The 17,500-nt window shown below is 49.1% G+C and overlaps 1 protein-coding gene across 1 annotated transcript in view; it reads left to right on the forward strand.

The window, feature by feature from the left end:
* Nucleotides 1-17,500, forward strand: part of LOC310783706 (zinc finger SWIM domain-containing protein 6-like) — a gene marked incomplete at its 5' end in the record, with an annotated part of 92,016 nt that overhangs the window by 42,208 nt on the left and 32,308 nt on the right. Inside the window, 2 exons of the mRNA XM_083644629.1 lie at nucleotides 8,245-8,601; nucleotides 15,092-15,240. Coding sequence (XP_083500755.1) covers nucleotides 8,245-8,601; nucleotides 15,092-15,240 — 506 coding nt within the window. The remainder of the gene's footprint in view (nucleotides 1-8,244; nucleotides 8,602-15,091; nucleotides 15,241-17,500) is intronic.

Consider the following 17,500-nt stretch of genomic DNA (forward strand, 5'->3'; position numbering starts at 1 on the left):
CTCGCTCACTCTTTCACACACAGTTTCTTCTCTCGCTCTCTCGCACAGCGCTTCTTCCAGCCAAGTGTGATTTCACCAGGGCGGTCAGGAGGGGTTTCTAGGGCAACCTCACTGAGGCCTTGTTCTAAAAATGGCCGCCATGGTTCCTTTGAAAGGCTGCCCTGGCCTCTCCAACATGCACACAGAGAGAGCCCTGAGGAGCACCGGGGGGGGGGGGGGGAGGCGACGGGGTTGAGGGGAAACCAGGCTCTCTAATAGCTAGCACATGAGACATTGAAGGCTTCATACCCACCCAACCAGTCCTGGGTGGTGTGTGTGTGTGTGTGTGTGTGTGTGTGTGTGTGTGTGTGTGTGTGTGTGTGTGTGTGTGTGTGTGTGTGTGTGTGTGTGTGTGTGTGTGTGTGTGTGTGTGTGTGTGTGTGTGTGTGTGTGTGTGTGTGTGTGTGTGTGTGTGCGCGTGCGTGCATGCGTGCGTGCGCGCGCGCATGTGTGCGTGTACCTAAACAGTAATATCCCTGTACTCAGCGCTTGGCTAAATTAAAAGGGCATTTTTTGGCGTGGGGGGCAGTTTTTGGTGCCCAGACGATTGGACGGGGAAAGGCGAAACTCATTACCTACCCATCTGTCAGAGAGAGGGCTGTGGGAATGTGGAGGGAGGGAGGGGGGGATGAAATGAGTGTGTGGGGGGGTTGGTTGGAAGGAGAGAGTGTCCATTCAAGCCAGGGCAACAGTTTCACAAACAGACTTTGGGTTTAGAACATGGGGATAAGTCTTTTATCAGTATTTTGTTTTTCCATACTCCATGTGTTTTGAATCTACAAAATATCTCTGTGTTAATTTTCCCTGTGGGAAACAGAAGAAAAAAATGCAAAAGAGAGTGCAGCTGTTTTTACGACAGGCTGATGTGTGTGTGCGTGCGCGCGCTTCTGTGTGTGTGTGTGTGTGCGTGCGTGCGTCCGTGCGCCGTGCATGCGTGTATCAGAGGTTGATTTTTCTTTGAGCCCTCTGAGCCCCACATGTTTTTGATGTTCTCTTTTTTGCTCTCCCCTCTCTGGACTAGGGGCTACTCTGAAACACGCACGCACACACACGCACGCGCACACACGCACACACACGCACGCGCACACACACACACACACACACACACACACACACACGCACACACACACACGCACACAGACACACACACACACCATGTATCAGCAGGTATTGAAAGCCGTTGCTCATCATCTGTGTGTTTTCACAGAGCTAAGTGAGCCACCTCTCATATTTGAATCCTGCAACCAGCTGCGGTGTGTAAAGCTTTTTGTCTCGTTTACAGAGGGCCTCTGATTGGCTCTCTGTCAGCTGGAGACATGTCGGCCTCCATCACTGCAGTTGCGACTGGCTGCCGTATTAGGTCCACACCCCTCTTCCGTGGATATTTATTTTTAACGAATATGTATTTCCTCTGCCAGCTGGCTTTTAGAATGGAAAAGCATAATCTCCATGGCAATGTTCTGGAGAGCGGCACGTTGGATATTTGCAGCCAACACTTCTCAGTTCTGGAGAGATAAGGCTGAGCAAAAGGGCACACATGGCGAAACATGGTTATTTCTGTTTTTACGCTTTGGCGATATTTTGAACTCTTTCAACCTCCGTGCTAATATAATAAAAAAAAACACTTTCAATTGAATTTTAATAGATGCAAATGCTGGACAAAGTCTTTCAATCAGTGGCCTGGGGCTAGGTCTTACAGAGAATATTTGAATGGCTTGGCTGACCATCTCTCCGTCTCTCTATTGGACCATTCAAACTGCTCCTGGGAGCTTCACAACACAAAGGAGAAAGTGAATGTAGCCTAGCTCAACCAAGATGATCACTTGAAGAGAACAAGCACCATCACTGCCACCTATTTTGCTTTTGAATGCAGCCTAAGGACATAGCCAAGGTTACATTCAAAGGTTGTGACCCTACTTGATCCCTCCCCCTTCTCCTCTCTCTTTCAATTCAATTCAATTCAATTCAATTCAAGGTGCTTTATTGGCATGAAATACAAAAGTACATACTGTATTGCCAAAGCGCGGTCGACAAATTCAAATAGTGTAACTTAGATTTACAATTCACATGAGTAAATGTAAGAAAAAGTAAATACAATAAATAAGCCAATCAATTCCTATAAATATGTATATCTCTTTCTTGGTTTTCTTCTTATTCAGCTGCAGTAGTCCGGCCCTTAACCGTCAAGGAGAAGGAACAGCTATACGTTGACTGACCTGTGTTCAGCTTGCGTAGTGCACCCCTCATCCCATTCCCATCTATAGTATATACGCTATGAAATATTCAACTCCCCCGCCCCGCCCCGCCCCCTCCTCCTTCCTTCCCAATCTAGGCTCCCATGTAGAGATGTGCAAAAGGCTTTGATATTTGTGTAAAACATGCTTGATAGCACGCGCTGCTGCTCTGCGCTCAGCCCTTTGATAAACAGATTTGGGGGATGTATGTCTTTGCCTGGTCCACACATGCATCTCACAGGCCCTCTCCTCCTGAGCACATCAATGCATTCATAAGCTGCTCTCTGTCTCTGCTAACCACTCCCCCACCATTAATAAATGCATGATCTCACGCTGCGAGTCGACTCTGTGTGTGTGTGTGTGTGTGCGTACACGCGTCTCTCTTTATGCTCGTCCGTGTGTGTTTTAGGGCCACTGCCGGGGACCCCGCCCCGCTCGTGAATGAATATTCATCGCCGCATAATAATGACCGTCCGCGCCTCTGGATACACGCAGTCAGAGAGATCAAACGCTATATTCAAATGAACGGCTTTATTATTGATACCGCAACAGCCACGCTTTCCTCTCACTTCCCCCTCTCTCTTAGGGCTGCTGGGTATCGTGACGCCGATTTCCCGATTCGACACGATTTCCGATACACAAGGTCCCGATTTGAAGAAATATATATTCATGTTTACAGATGTTTAAGAGATCTTGTGGCGCTAAGAACCAAAACCACGCGAGTTTAACAGGGTTAAAGCTTCAAGCATCCACTGGGAAAAGCATTGTTATATTCAAAGATTCTCTTAGCCTGGGGCTAAGGGAGCTGTTAAGGCGCTGACAGGGTTCTGCGCAGCCTCGACTTGGAGCCTTGCCGCCAACTAGCGGCAACAGTACATACTCCAATGTAACTCGGCGTGTTGGCTGCAGTACACCTCCGAAACACTAGGTGGCTTGTGCCGGTGCACTCATGTCCATTACACAATGACGCTATCGTGTTGTTTACAGAACTTGCAATCATGTCGGTGGGGGGACATTTGATTGTCCCTCCATTTCAAAAGCGACAAGCACTGTTAAATGAGGAAATGGTGTGGCGTTTGTAGCCTCTAGATGCGTGTCAGGCTCGTGGCCTGTAGCAGTGGGCTGCTGGCTAACTTGTTGTCTCTAGATGCGTGTCGGGCTCATGGCCTGTAGCAGTGGGCTGCTAGCTAACTTGTTGTCTCTAGATGCGTGTCAGGCTCGTGGCCTGTAGCAGTGGGCTGCTGGCTAACTTGTTGTCTCTAGATGCGTGTCAGGCTCGTGGCCTGTAGGAGTGGGCTGCTAGCTAACTGGTTGTCTCTAGATGCGTGTCGGGCTCATGGCCTGTAGCAGTGGGCTGCTAGCTAACTTGTTGTCTCTAGATGCGTGTCGGGCTCATGGCCTGTAGCAGTGGGCTGCTAGCTAACTGGTTGTCTCTAGATGCGTGTCGGGCTCGTGGCCTGTAGCAGTGGGCTGCTGACTAACTTGTTGTCTCTAGATGCGTGTCAGGCTCGTGGCCTGTAGCAGTGGGCTGCTGGCTAACTTGTTGTCTCTAGATGCGTGTCAGGCTCGTGGCCTGTAGCAGTGGGCTGCTAGCTAACTTGTTGTCTCTAGATGCGTGTCAGGCTCGTGGCCTGTAGCAGTGGGCTGCTAGCTAACTTGTTGTCTCTAGATGCGTGTCAGGCTCGTGGCCTGTAGCAGTGGGCTGCTAGCTAACTTGTTGTCTCTAGATGCGTGTCAGGCTCGTGGCCTGTAGCAGTGGGCTGCTGGCTAACTTGTTGTCTCTAGATGCGTGTCGGGCTCATGGCCTGTAGCAGTGGGCTGCTAGCTAACTTGTTGTCTCTAGATGCGTGTCAGGCTCGTGGCCTGTAGCAGTGGGCTGCTGGCTAACTTGTTGTCTCTAGATGCGTGTCAGGCTCGTGGCCTGTAGGAGTGGGCTGCTAGCTAACTGGTTGTCTCTAGATGCGTGTCGGGCTCATGGCCTGTAGCAGTGGGCTGCTAGCTAACTTGTTGTCTCTAGATGCGTGTCGGGCTCATGGCCTGTAGCAGTGGGCTGCTAGCTAACTGGTTGTCTCTAGATGCGTGTCGGGCTCGTGGCCTGTAGCAGTGGGCTGCTGACTAACTTGTTGTCTCTAGATGCGTGTCAGGCTCGTGGCCTGTAGCAGTGGGCTGCTGGCTAACTTGTTGTCTCTAGATGCGTGTCAGGCTCGTGGCCTGTAGCAGTGGGCTGCTAGCTAACTTGTTGTCTCTAGATGCGTGTCAGGCTCGTGGCCTGTAGCAGTGGGCTGCTAGCTAACTTGTTGTCTCTAGATGCGTGTCAGGCTCGTGGCCTGTAGCAGTGGGCTGCTAGCTAACTTGTTGTCTCTAGATGCGTGTCAGGCTCGTGGCCTGTAGCAGTGGGCTGCTAGCTAACTTGTTGTCTCTAGATGCGTGTCAGGCTCGTGGCCTGTAGCAGTGGGCTGCTAGCTAACTTGTTGTCTCTAGATGCGTGTCAGGCTCGTGGCCTGTAGCAGTGGGCTGCTAGCTAACTTGTTGTCTCTAGATGCGTGTCGGGCTCATGGCCTGTAGCAGTGGGCTGCTAGCTAACTTGTTGTCTCTAGATGCGTGTCAGGCTCGTGGCCTGTAGCAGTGGGCTGCTAGCTAACTTGTTGTCTCTAGATGCGTGTCAGGCTCGTGGCCTGTAGGAGTGGGCTGCTAGCTAACTTGTTGTCTCTAGATGCGTGTCAGGCTTGTGGCCTGTAGCAGTGGGCTGCTAGCTAACTTGTTGTCTCTAGATGCGTGTCAGGCTCGTGGCCTGTAGCAGTGGGCTGCTGGCTAACTTGTTGTCTCTAGATGCGTGTCGGGCCCGTGGCCTGTAGGAGTGGGCTGCTAGCTAACTTGTTGTCTCTAGATGCGTGTCGGGCTCATAGCCTGTAGCAGTGGGCTGCTAGCTAACTTGTTGTCTCTAGATGCGTGTCAGGCTCGTGGCCTGTAGCAGTGGGCTGCTAGCTAACTTGTTGTCTCTAGATGCGTGTCAGGCTTGTGGCCTGTAGCAGTGGGCTGCTAGCTAACTTGTTGTCTCTAGATGCGTGTCAGGCTCGTGGCCTGTAGCAGTGGGCTGCTGGCTAACTTGTTGTCTCTAGATGCATGTCAGGCTCGTGGCCTGTAGCAGTGGGCTGCTGGCTAACTTGTTGTCTCTAGATGCGTGTCGGCTCGTGGCCTGTAGCAGTGGGCTGCTAGCTAACTTGTTGTCTCTAGATGCGTGTCAGGCTTGTGGCCTGTAGCAGTGGGCTGCTAGCTAACTTGTTGTCTCTAGATGCGTGTCAGGCTCGTGGCCTGTAGGAGTGGGCTGCTGGCTAATTTGTTGTCTCTAGATGCGTGTCAGGCTTGTGGCCTGTAGCAGTGGGCTGCTAGCTAACTTGTTGTCTCTAGATGCGTGTCAGGCTCGTGGCCTGTAGCAGTGGGCTGCTGGCTAACTTGTTGTCTCTAGATGCATGTCAGGCTCGTGGCCTGTAGCAGTGGGCTGCTGGCTAACTTGTTGTCTCTAGATGCGTGTCAGGCCCGTGGCCTGTAGCAGTGGGCTGCTAGCTAACTTGTTGTCTCTAGATGCGTGTCAGGCTTGTGGCCTGTAGCAGTGGGCTGCTAGCTAACTTGTTGTCTCTAGATGCGTGTCAGGCTCGTGGCCTGTAGCAGTGGGCTGCTGGCTAACTTGTTGTCTCTAGATGCATGTCAGGCTCGTGGCCTGTAGCAGTGGGCTGCTGGCTAACTTGTTGTCTCTAGATGCATGTCAGGCTCGTGGCCTGTAGCAGTGGGCTGCTAGCTAACTTGTTGTCTCTAGATGCGTGTCAGGCTTGTGGCCTGTAGCAGTGGGCTGCTAGCTAACTTGTTGTCTCTAGATGCGTGTCAGGCTTGTGGCCTGTAGCAGTGGGCTGCTAGCTAACTTGTTGTCTCTAGATGCGTGTCAGGCTCATGGCCTGTAGTAGTGGGCTGCTGGCTAACTTGTTGTCTCTAGATGCGTGTCAGGCTCGTGGCCTGTAGCAGTGGGCTGCTGGCTAACTTGTTGTCTCTAGATGCATGTCAGGCTCGTGGCCTGTAGCAGTGGGCTGCTGGCTAACTTGTTGTCTCTAGATGCGTGTCAGGCCCGTGGCCTGTAGCAGTGGGCTGCTAGCTAACTTGTTGTCTCTAGATGCGTGTCAGGCTCGTGGCCTGTAGCAGTGGGCTGCTGGCTAACTTGTTGTCTCTAGATGCGTGTCAGGCTCGTGGCCTGTAGCAGTGGGCTGCTAGCTAACTTGTTGTCTCTAGATGCGTGTCAGGCTCGTGGCCTGTAGTAGTGGGCTGCTGGCTAACTTGTTGTCTCTAGATGCGTGTCAGGCTCGTGGCCTGTAGGAGTGGTCTGCTGGCTAACTTGTTGTCTCTAGATGCGTGTCGGGCTCGTGGCCTGTAGCAGTGGGCTGCTGACTAACTTGTTGTCTCTAGATGCGTGTCGGGCTCGTGGCCTGTAGCTGCTCCTGATCACACTCTCATGACAGGCAGCCTTTGGCCGGCAATTGTGGCTAACCGAATCTCCTTCACATATCTGGCACCAACTTCACTGCCTCCTCTTTCAAAGAGATAGCTTCCATTATGTAATTTACTAATGGGCCACATTCAATGAGTTGATCAAGTCATCTAGTTCTCATTTTTCCACTCAATAGATGTTTAGCCTGAACTTTGTATACACTCTTAATGACTTACCTATTAATAACTATTGGTTCATTATCTGATCTTTCTGCAACAATCTGATGTTCTGGGCAAAACCTCATGACTGAAAATGGCTAAATTACTTAATGGCTAAATGACACAGAAAAGAGCCAAAAGGAACGAAGCAAGGGGAGACCAGCCGAGTCGCCAGAATTAAATGTCATGTGGTGAGATTGTAGACATAAAATGCTATAATAAAATGATGAACATAAAAACGTTTTAAGCTTATTTTGCTAACGTTTTGTTTCAAATGTACAGTCACTAGGTAGGCTGCGTGGCCTCGCCCGTAGCTCGGCTGCTGCGTGGCCTCGCCTGCCCTGTTGGCACGTGCGGGTGTGTGTGTGTTCAAGATTCAAAAGATTTATTGCCATGTCAACAAAAGTTGATAGGAATTTGTCTTGGTTCACTCTCAGAGACAAACAAAAAACATAGCAGCCAGCGACAGGAACATACAGGAACAGTTGTCAGCTACAGCATATACAGTAGAAAGTGCATACAGTTTAAGGTGCATACAGTTTAAAGTGACAACGGTAATGTGTCAGTGCAAATTCAAGTGCCTTATGGCTTGGAGGTAGGTGCTATCTCTGAAGCGAGATGTTCTACTCTTCATACTCCTGTATCTCCTGCCTGATGGGAGGAGGTTAAATAGGTGGGGTGCTCACTAAATGTTATTGCATCAGTGCTGTCACAATGCAATAACAATGCAATGTGTGTGTGTGCCCCATTATATCACTGATGACATCATCTGTGTGTGTGTGTGTGTGTGTGTGTGTGTGTGTGTGTGTGCCTCTCTATGACATCACTGATCAGTCTTGTCACAATGCCTCCTTGTGTGTGTGACATCACTGATCAGTCTTGTCACAATGCCTCCTGTGTGTGTGTGTGTGTGTGTGTTTGTGTGCGTGCGTGCGTGCCCTTATGACATCACTTTTGACATCATCACTGATGACATCATCACTGATGACATCACTGATGACATCACATCATTAGCCTAATTTAAAAACGGGTGCCCTTTACACACCCTGAAGGTTTCAGCCCGATCGCACGTAAAACGGCATAGCTGTGGCCGAACACAGAACTTGAAACAGACAGTGCCCACATACTAAATTTTATATATAGATAGATAGATATTGTACATATATCGTGGTTTTTACACATGTAAAATGCCGCCAACATTTTATTCTGCCGAGGCAGGAAGCATGCCTCATTGCCTCTACATAAGTTTTAAAACTCTTTTCCTCTCTGTCTCTGTCAGGTTTCCACCTTAGCGGCACGGTGACGGATCCGGCCACGCCCTCGTCCCCGGAGCTCGTCTGCAGCGTCAGCGTCAGCTTCGACCGCTGCAAGATCACGGCGGTGACGTGCACCTGCGGCAACAAAGACATCTTCTACTGCGCCCACGTGGTGGCGCTGTCCCTCTATCGCGTACGGAAACCCGAGCAGGTCAAACTCCACCTGCCCATCTCGGAGACTCTTTTCCAGATGAGCAGGGACCAGCTGCAGAAGTTCGTCCAGTACCTGATATCGGTCCACCACACCGAGGTGCTGCCCACCGCGCAGAAACTTGCAGACGAAATCCTGTCGCAGAACTCCGAGATCAACCAGGTCCACGGTGAGGGTTTGTGTTAATGAGTGTGAAGGGCATCCGGGTAGTGCAGTGGTAGATTCCCTGCCCAGTGCCTACCAACACAAGGGTTGCAGGTTCGAGCCCCAGTGTTACCTCCGCTCCGACTTGGTCGGGCGTCCATACAGGCACAATTGGCCGTGTCTGCAGGTGGGAAGGGTATGTGTGCTGGTCGCTGCACTAACGCCTCCTCTGGTCGGTCGGGGCGCCTGTTCGGTGGAGAGGGAAACTGGGAATAATGTGATCCTCCCACGCGCTACATCCTGCTGGTGAAACTCCTCGCTGTCAGGTGATAAAAGAAGGAGCTGGCGAGTGCACGTATCGGAGGAAGCATGTGCTAGTCTACAACTCTCCCCAAATCGGGAAAGGGGGTGGAGCAACGACCGGGACAGCAGGGGGAATTTTGGGGTGGGGGTGGGGGTGTGGATGGCGGGGGATGCGGGCATGTGTGTGTGCGCGTGTGTGTGCATGTGCGTATGTTTGTGTGTGTGTGTGTGTGTGTGTGTGTGTGTGTGTGTGTGTGTGTTCCTGCCTGTACGTGCATGCGTATATTGACTGTGTGATAAAGGTAAAGTCTGGCAGGATCAATGCTGCTCATTAAGTGTGATCCAGGCAGTAAAGGAGAGACTGTGTGCCTCTAATCAACACTATAGACCCGTTATTTACCTCTGAGAGAGAGACAGAGAGAGAGAGAGAGAGAGAGAGAGAGACAGACGGAGAGGTAATGAGAGAGAGAGACAGACGGAGAGAGAGACAGAGACGGAGAGGTAAGGAGAGAGAGAGACAGACGGAGAGAGAGACAGAGACAGAGAGGTAAGGAGAGAGAGAGACAGACGGAGAGAGAGACAGAGACAGAGAGGTAAGGAGAGAGAGAGACAGACGGAGAGAGAGACAGAGACAGAGAGGTAAGGAGAGAGAGAGACAGACGGAGAGAGAGACAGAGAGGTAAGGAGAGAGAGAGACAGACGGAGAGAGAGACAGAGAGGTAAGGAGAGAGAGAGACAGACGGAGAGGTAATAAGAGAGAGAGACACAGACGGAGAGAGAGACAGAGAGGTAATAAGAGAGAGAGAGACAGACGGAGAGAGAGACAGAGAGGTAAGGAGAGAGAGAGACAGACGGAGACAGAGACAGAGACAGAGAGGTAAGGAGAGAGAGAGACAGACAGAGAGAGAGACAGAGAGGTAAGGAGAGAGAGAGACAGAGACAGAGAGGTAAGGAGACAGAGACAGAGACAGAGAGGTAAGGAGAGAGGGAAAGAGAGGTTCATATCTCTTGTTATGGATGGTGTACTTGCTGTTTACCTGTAAGGAGACAGAGGAAGAGAAATGGAAGGGGAAGAGACACGGGGGCACAGAAAAGCAAATGTCTATTTATCAAGTCCTTTTTTCTTCTCTTTTTCTTTTTTATTTACTTCTGAGGATAGATAGAGCAAGAAACAATGAAATGAGAGACAGAGAGAGGTGGAAAGACAAGAGAGAAACAATGACATGAGAGACAGAGAGAGGTGGAAAGACAAGAGAGAAACAGACTAAAAGAGAGGAGATAAAAGTATGGTGAACAGTGTTGCCAGATTAGGCGGTTTTCCACCAATTGGGCTGTTTTTGAGTTGCATTGTGCGGAGAAAAATGGGCTTGGGCAGGTGGATAGAGTACGGTAGCTTGTTTCCATAGTCCTGCACTGCTTGGGCAGTTTTGTGCGTGTTTTGAACAGCTTTTTGAACAGTCTTTGGGAGGGGGAAAGACATACATGTAGAGGTGTGGAGGACAGGGAGAGAGAGGGGGAAAGACATACATGTAGAGGTGTGGAGGACAGGGAGAGAGAGAGGGGGAAAGACATACATGTAGAGGTGTGGAGGACAGAGAGACATACATGTACATGAAGACATACATGTAGAGGTGTGGAGGACAGGGAGAGAGAGAGAGGGGGAAAGACATACATGTAGAGGTGTGGAGGACAGAGACATACATGTACATGAAGACATACATGTAGAGGTGTGGAGGACAGGGAGAGAGAGGGGGAAAAGACATACATGTAGAGGTGTGGAGGACAGAGAGAGAGGGGTAAAAGACATACATGTAGAGGTGTGGAGGACAGGGAGAGAGAGGGGGAAAATACATACATGTAGAGGTGTGGAGGACAGAGAGAGAGAGGGGGAAGACATACATGTAGAGGTGTGGAGGACAGAGAGAGAGAGAGGGGGAAAGACATACATGTAGAGGTGTGGAGGACAGAGAGAGAGAGGGGGAAGACATACATGTAGAGGTGTGGAGGACAGAGAGAGAGAGAGGGGGAAAGACATACAGTGTGGAGGACAGGGAGAGAGAGGGGGAAAGACATACATGTAGAGGTGTGGAGGACAGAGAGAGAGAGGGGGAAAGACATACATGTAGAGGTGTGGAGGACAGAGAGAGAGGGGGGGAAGACATACAGTGTGGAGGACAGGGAGAGAGAGGGGGAAAATACATACATGTAGAGGTGTGGAGGACAGGGAGAGAGAGGGGGAAAATACATACATGTAGAGGTGTGGAGGACAGAGAGAGAGAGGGGGAAAATACATACATGTAGAGGTGTGGACGACAGGGAGAGAGAGGGGGAAAATACATACATGTAGAGGTGTGGAGGACAGGGAGAGAGAGGGGGAAAATACATACATGTAGAGGTGTGGAGGACAGAGAGAGAGAGGGGGAAAAGACATACATGTAGAGGTGTGGACGACAGGGAGAGAGAGGGGGAAAAGACATACATGTAGAGGTGTGGACGACAGGGAGAGAGAGGGGGAAAAGACATACATGTAGAGGTGTGGACGACAGGGAGAGAGAGGGGGAAAAGACATACATGTAGAGGTGTGGAGGACAGAGAGAGAGAGGGGGAAAGACATACATGTAGAGGTGTGGAGGACAGAGAGAGAGAGGGGGAAAGACATACATGTAGAGGTGTGGAGGACAGGGAGAGAGAGGGGAAAAGACATACATGTAGAGGTGTGGAGGACAGAGAGAGAGAGAGGGGGAAAAGACATACATGTAGAGGTGTGGACGACAGGGAGAGAGAGGGGGAAAATACATACATGTAGAGGTGTGGAGGACAGGGAGAGAGAGGGGGAAAAGACATACATGTAGAGGTGTGGAGGACAGAGAGAGAGAGGGGGAAAGACATACATGTAGAGGTGTGGACGACAGGGAGAGAGAGGGGGAAAAGACATACATGTAGAGGTGTGGAGGACAGGGAGAGAGAGGGGGAAAATACATACATGTAGAGGTGTGGACGACAGGGAGAGAGAGGGGGAAAAGACATACATGTAGAGGTGTGGAGGACAGAGAGAGAGAGGGGGAAAGACATACATGTAGAGGTGTGGAGGACAGGGAGAGAGAGGGGAAAAGACATACATGTAGAGGTGTGGAGGACAGAGAGAGAGAGAGGGGGAAAAGACATACATGTAGAGGTGTGGACGACAGGGAGAGAGAGGGGGAAAATACATACATGTAGAGGTGTGGAGGACAGGGAGAGAGAGGGGGAAAAGACATACATGTAGAGGTGTGGAGGACAGAGAGAGAGAGGGGGAAAGACATACATGTAGAGGTGTGGACGACAGGGAGAGAGAGGGGGAAAAGACATACATGTAGAGGTGTGGAGGACAGGGAGAGAGAGGGGGAAAATACATACATGTAGAGGTGTGGACGACAGGGAGAGAGAGGGGGAAAAGACATACATGTAGAGGTGTGGAGGACAGAGAGAGAGAGGGGGAAAGACATACATGTAGAGGTGTGGAGGACAGGGAGAGAGAGGGGGAAAAGACATACATGTAGAGGTGTGGACGACAGGGAGAGAGAGGGGGAAAAGACATACATGTAGAGGTGTGGAGGACAGGGAGAGAGAGGGGGAAAATACATACATGTAGAGGTGTGGACGACAGGGAGAGAGAGGGGGAAAAGACATACATGTAGAGGTGTGGAGGACAGAGAGAGAGAGGGGGAAAGACATACATGTAGAGGTGTGGAGGACAGGGAGAGAGAGGGGAAAAGACATACATGTAGAGGTGTGGAGGACAGAGAGAGAGAGAGGGGGAAAAGACATACATGTAGAGGTGTGGACGACAGGGAGAGAGAGGGGGAAAATACATACATGTAGAGGTGTGGAGGACAGGGAGAGAGAGGGGGAAAAGACATACATGTAGAGGTGTGGACGACAGGGAGAGAGAGGGGGAAAAGACATACATGTAGAGGTGTGGAGGACAGAGAGAGAGAGGGGGAAAGACATACATGTAGAGGTGTGGAGGACAGGGAGAGAGAGGGGGGAAAGACATACATGTAGAGGTGTGGAGGACAGAGAGAGAGAGAGAGGGGGAAAAGACATACATGTAGAGGTGTGGAGGACAGGGAGAGAGAGGGGGAAAAGACATACATGTAGAGGTGTGGAGGACAGGGAGAGAGAGGGGGAAGACATACATGTAGAGGTGTGGAGGACAGAGAGAGAGAGGGGGAAAGACATACAGTGTGGAGGACAGAGAGAGAGGGGGAAAAGACATACATGTAGAGGTGTGGAGGACAGAGAGAGAGAGGGGGAAAAGACATACATGTAGAGGTGTGGAGGACAGGGAGAGAGAGGGGGAAGACATACATGTAGAGGTGTGGAGGACAGAGAGAGAGAGGGGGAAAGACATACATGTAGAGGTGTGGAGGACAGAGAGAGAGAGGGGGGAAAAGACATACATGTAGAGGTGTGGAGGACAGAGAGAGAGAGGGGGAAAGACATACATGTAGAGGTGTGGAGGACAGAGGGAGAGAGGGGGAAAATACATACATGTAGAGGTGTGGAGGACAGAGAGAGAGAGGGGGAAAGACATACATGTAGAGGTGTGGAGGACAGAGAGAGAGGGGGGAAAAGACATACATGTAGAGGTGTGGAGGACAGAGAGAGAGGGGGGGGAAAGACATACATGTAGAGGTGTGGAGGACAGAGAGAGAGAGGGGGAAAAGACATACATGTAGAGGTGTGGAGGACAGGGAGAGAGAGGGGGAAGACATACATGTAGAGGTGTGGAGGACAGAGAGAGAGAGGGGGAAAGACATACATGTAGAGGTGTGGAGGACAGAGAGAGAGGGGGGAAAAGACATACATGTAGAGGTGTGGAGGACAGAGAGAGAGAGGGGGGAAAGACATACATGTAGAGGTGTGGAGGACAGAGAGAGAGAGGGGGGAAAGACATACATATAGAGGTGTGGAGGACAGAGAGAGAGAGGGGGGAAAGACATACATGTAGAGGTGTGGAGGACAGAGAGAGAGAGGGGGGAAAGACATACATGTAGAGGTGTGGAGGACAGGGAGAGAGAGGGGGAAAAGACAGAGGTGTGGATTAAAGGGGAGAGAGATGGAGCTGAAGAAAGGATGGAGAAACTTCTGAGGATGGAGGACAGAAAAGCGAGAGAGACAGAACACATTATCAGTGCAGCTGCTGTTTTTTTTGATGGCCTATTGATTTCCCAGCTCTTGCATCAATACCTCTATAAAACTAAAACATGTCATCTGGATTAAAGCATCTAACTGAGTTACACCTATTCAATCAGTGTGTTTGCATGGGATAATATGTGTATGTGCATGTGTGTGTACATTTATGTGTTTAGAACAGTCTTCATTTAATTTCTTTTTCACCCTGTTTTAAAGCATTTTGCTCTCTAGAGAACAACAGTCGTTTTGAGAGATAAAAATAAAAATATATGCCGTGTGTGTACGTGTATTTGTATGTTCTTGTATGTCTGTACTTATGAGGACCAAATGGCCTTGCAAGGGTAGAAAGATAAAGAACATTTACAAAGTTGGCTCATTCTGGCTTAATTCGAGGGTTTTGCTTAGAAATAATCAGGTTAGGGTAAGGCATAGCAATTAGGCATGGTGGTGATGAGTGTGAGTAAAGCCCGGGTTAGGGGTTAAGCAATTCATGTTGGAATTGCTGGCAACTATTTGTTGTGTTTTTACAAAGGCTAAATATTGTGACTGGATTGCATTTTAATAATAAAAAAAGACCCATAGGTGCTAGTGCTTTGTGGACAGAAAATGAATCAAATGACAATCATCAAATGACATGTTTTTGGTAATTTATCAAAATGTGTTTCTCCATTTCATAAATATCTATTTTTTGTCTGCTGGAAAGCAATATTAAGTTAGGATTAATTGATGATTTTTTTTTTAGTTAGTTGCAGTCAGACCACGGATACTTTTGTCAGAACAGAAGACAAACAATGCAGCTGAAGATCATTTTTCTCAGTTCCACTCGCTGTCTTGGACTTGCAGTCACTGTCCTTGTAACTGTGTAGGCCAGAATGAAGATCCTTTCAAGTATAGTAATACAAGTGTGTGTGTGTGTGTGTGTGTGTGTGTGTGTGTGTGTGTGTGTGTGTGTATGAGCGTGCGTGTGCGTGCGCGTGTGTGTGTGTGTGTGTGCGTGCGTGCGTGCCTGCGTGTGTGTGTGTGTGTGTATGCAGGGGCCCCGGACCCCACAGCAGGCGCCAGTGTGGACGATGAGAACTGCTGGCATCTGGACGAGGAGCAGGTTCAGGAGCAAGTCAAGCTCTTCCTGTCCCAGGGAGGATACCACGGCTCGGGCAAGCAGCTCAACCTGCTCTTCAGCAAGGTCAGACAGAGAGAGAGAGAGACACACACACACTCACACACACACACACACACACACACACGCACACACACACACACACACACACATTCACCCAGTCGCTCACATACAGAACATAACAGCCCAGAACGTTCTGCCCACACAAACACACACGCACGCGCACACGCACACACACACAGCACATTCTGTTTGTATTGTCTTTCTCTCACCCTCCGCTTCCCTTCTATCTATTCTCTCTCATACACACACACACACACACACACACACACACACACACACAAACACTCACCAACCGATCCCTCTGCATTCCATTAATAAGTCTTTTCTGCCTCTAGTGCACTTGTCTTCCACTCAATTCCCTTATGAGAAGAGGTGTCCCCTGTTCAAAGCTCCTTATGAGAAGAGGTCTCCCCTGTTCAAAGCTCCTTATGAGAAGAGGTGTCCCCTGTTCAAAGCTCCTTATGAGAAGAGGTCTCCCCTGTTCAAAGCTCTCCTATGAGAAGAGGTCTCCCCTGTTCAAAGCTCCCCTATGAGAAGAGGTCTCCCCTGTTCAAAGCTCCCTTATGAGAAGAGGTCTCCCCTGTTCAAAGCTCCCTTATGAGAAGAGCTCTCCCCTGTTCAAAGCTCCTTATGAGAAGAGGTGTCCCCTGTTCAAAGCTCCTTATGAGAAGAGCTCTCCCCTGTTCAAAGCTCCTTATGAGAAGCGCTCTCCCCTGTTCAAAGCTCCCCCTGACAAACCAACTTCCATACATTGGCGCATACATTAGCGGAGGCATGCTGCCTTTTAGTTAAAGAGCATGCTGCAGGTTAGAGACCCCTTTGCATTAATATGCAGGGCTTTTATGTAGCAATTAGGATTCTCTTTTGTTTTGTTTTCCCCCCACACACATAGCTGCATCTAGACTCCTTTTTAGATGCAGGCTTTTTTCTTTTTTTGCATGTGCATTATAATGCCACCTTTTTAATCCATATTTCTGCCCTGGGGGCATGTTTTAATTTTGTTTTTGTTTTTTGGGGGTATTTTCATAAGAATCTTTAGCCTGGCTCCAGACCTTCGAAGCGACGCCCACTCCACAGTTTATGAATTGACAATGCAGTCTGAATATCAGGCTAACAAATCTTGAGTCCTAACTGTCATTTTTTTTTTACCTGCACCATGCTCTTTAAGGCTAATTGGAGGATGGAAGGACATCTTTCTGTTGCCTGGTACAGTGGGAGAGACGGGCCCACATTAATGTATTGTGTGTGCTACATGTATGTAGCTAAACACTGTTAGCCAAAGCCATTATCTACCCTGCCCTGCTTTTAGAACGCCTCTCGCCATTATGCTCTTTGATGCCTGTTATATCCCTTCATACACACACACACACACACACACACACACACACACACACACACACACACACACACACACACACACACACACAGAACGGCCAAATATATACAACTTATTAATCTGTGTGTAGGTACACTATGTGTGCCTAACATATATACATCTTAATCTGTGTGTAGGTACAGTAGGTGTGCCTGTGGGTTTGTCGCAGTGTGTGTTTGTGTATAAATGTTCACATTCCCCTGCCAAGGAGATGGAAATGTTGAAGATCATGTGTGTGTGTGTGTGTGTGTGTGTGTGTGTGTGTGTGTGTGTGTGTGTGTGTGTGTGTGCGCGTGGGGGTGGGTGGGTTTATTGTTTTTCTGTGTGTTGTCCAATGTATCTTTGTGTTTTGTCTACATGTCTGTATATATGTTCTCTGGTTTTGAAAAACTATTGGGTGTGTGCCTATACATTCCTGTGTGTCTGTAGGCATGGCCTTGTGCACACATTGTGTAGTCCTGTGTGTGTGGGTGTATAATGTATGTGTGTCTGCTAGGGCTGGGCAATATATCAATATTATATTTATCGTGATACGAGACTAGATATCGTCTTACATTTTGGATATTGTATGGTGATACGGGCATAAGTGTTGTCTATTCCTGGTTTTAAAGGCTGCATTACAGTAAAGTAATATAATGTTCTGAACTCACGAGACTGTTCTAGCTGTTCTATTATTTGCCTCAGACTTAGTCATTATATCCACATTACTGATGATTATTTATCAAAAATCTCATATTGCAAATCTTTCGTGGAAGCACCAATAGTCATCCTTACAATATGTCGCAATATCGATATTGAGGTATTTGGTCAAAAATATTGTGATATTTGATTTTGTCACCCAGCCCTAGTGTCTGCATATGTGTCTACACTATGTGTCTGTGTGTGTAA

This window comes from Poromitra crassiceps, assembly GCF_964638095.1.
Source record: "Poromitra crassiceps genome assembly, chromosome: 10".
Taxonomy (NCBI): domain Eukaryota; kingdom Metazoa; phylum Chordata; class Actinopteri; order Beryciformes; family Melamphaidae; genus Poromitra; species Poromitra crassiceps.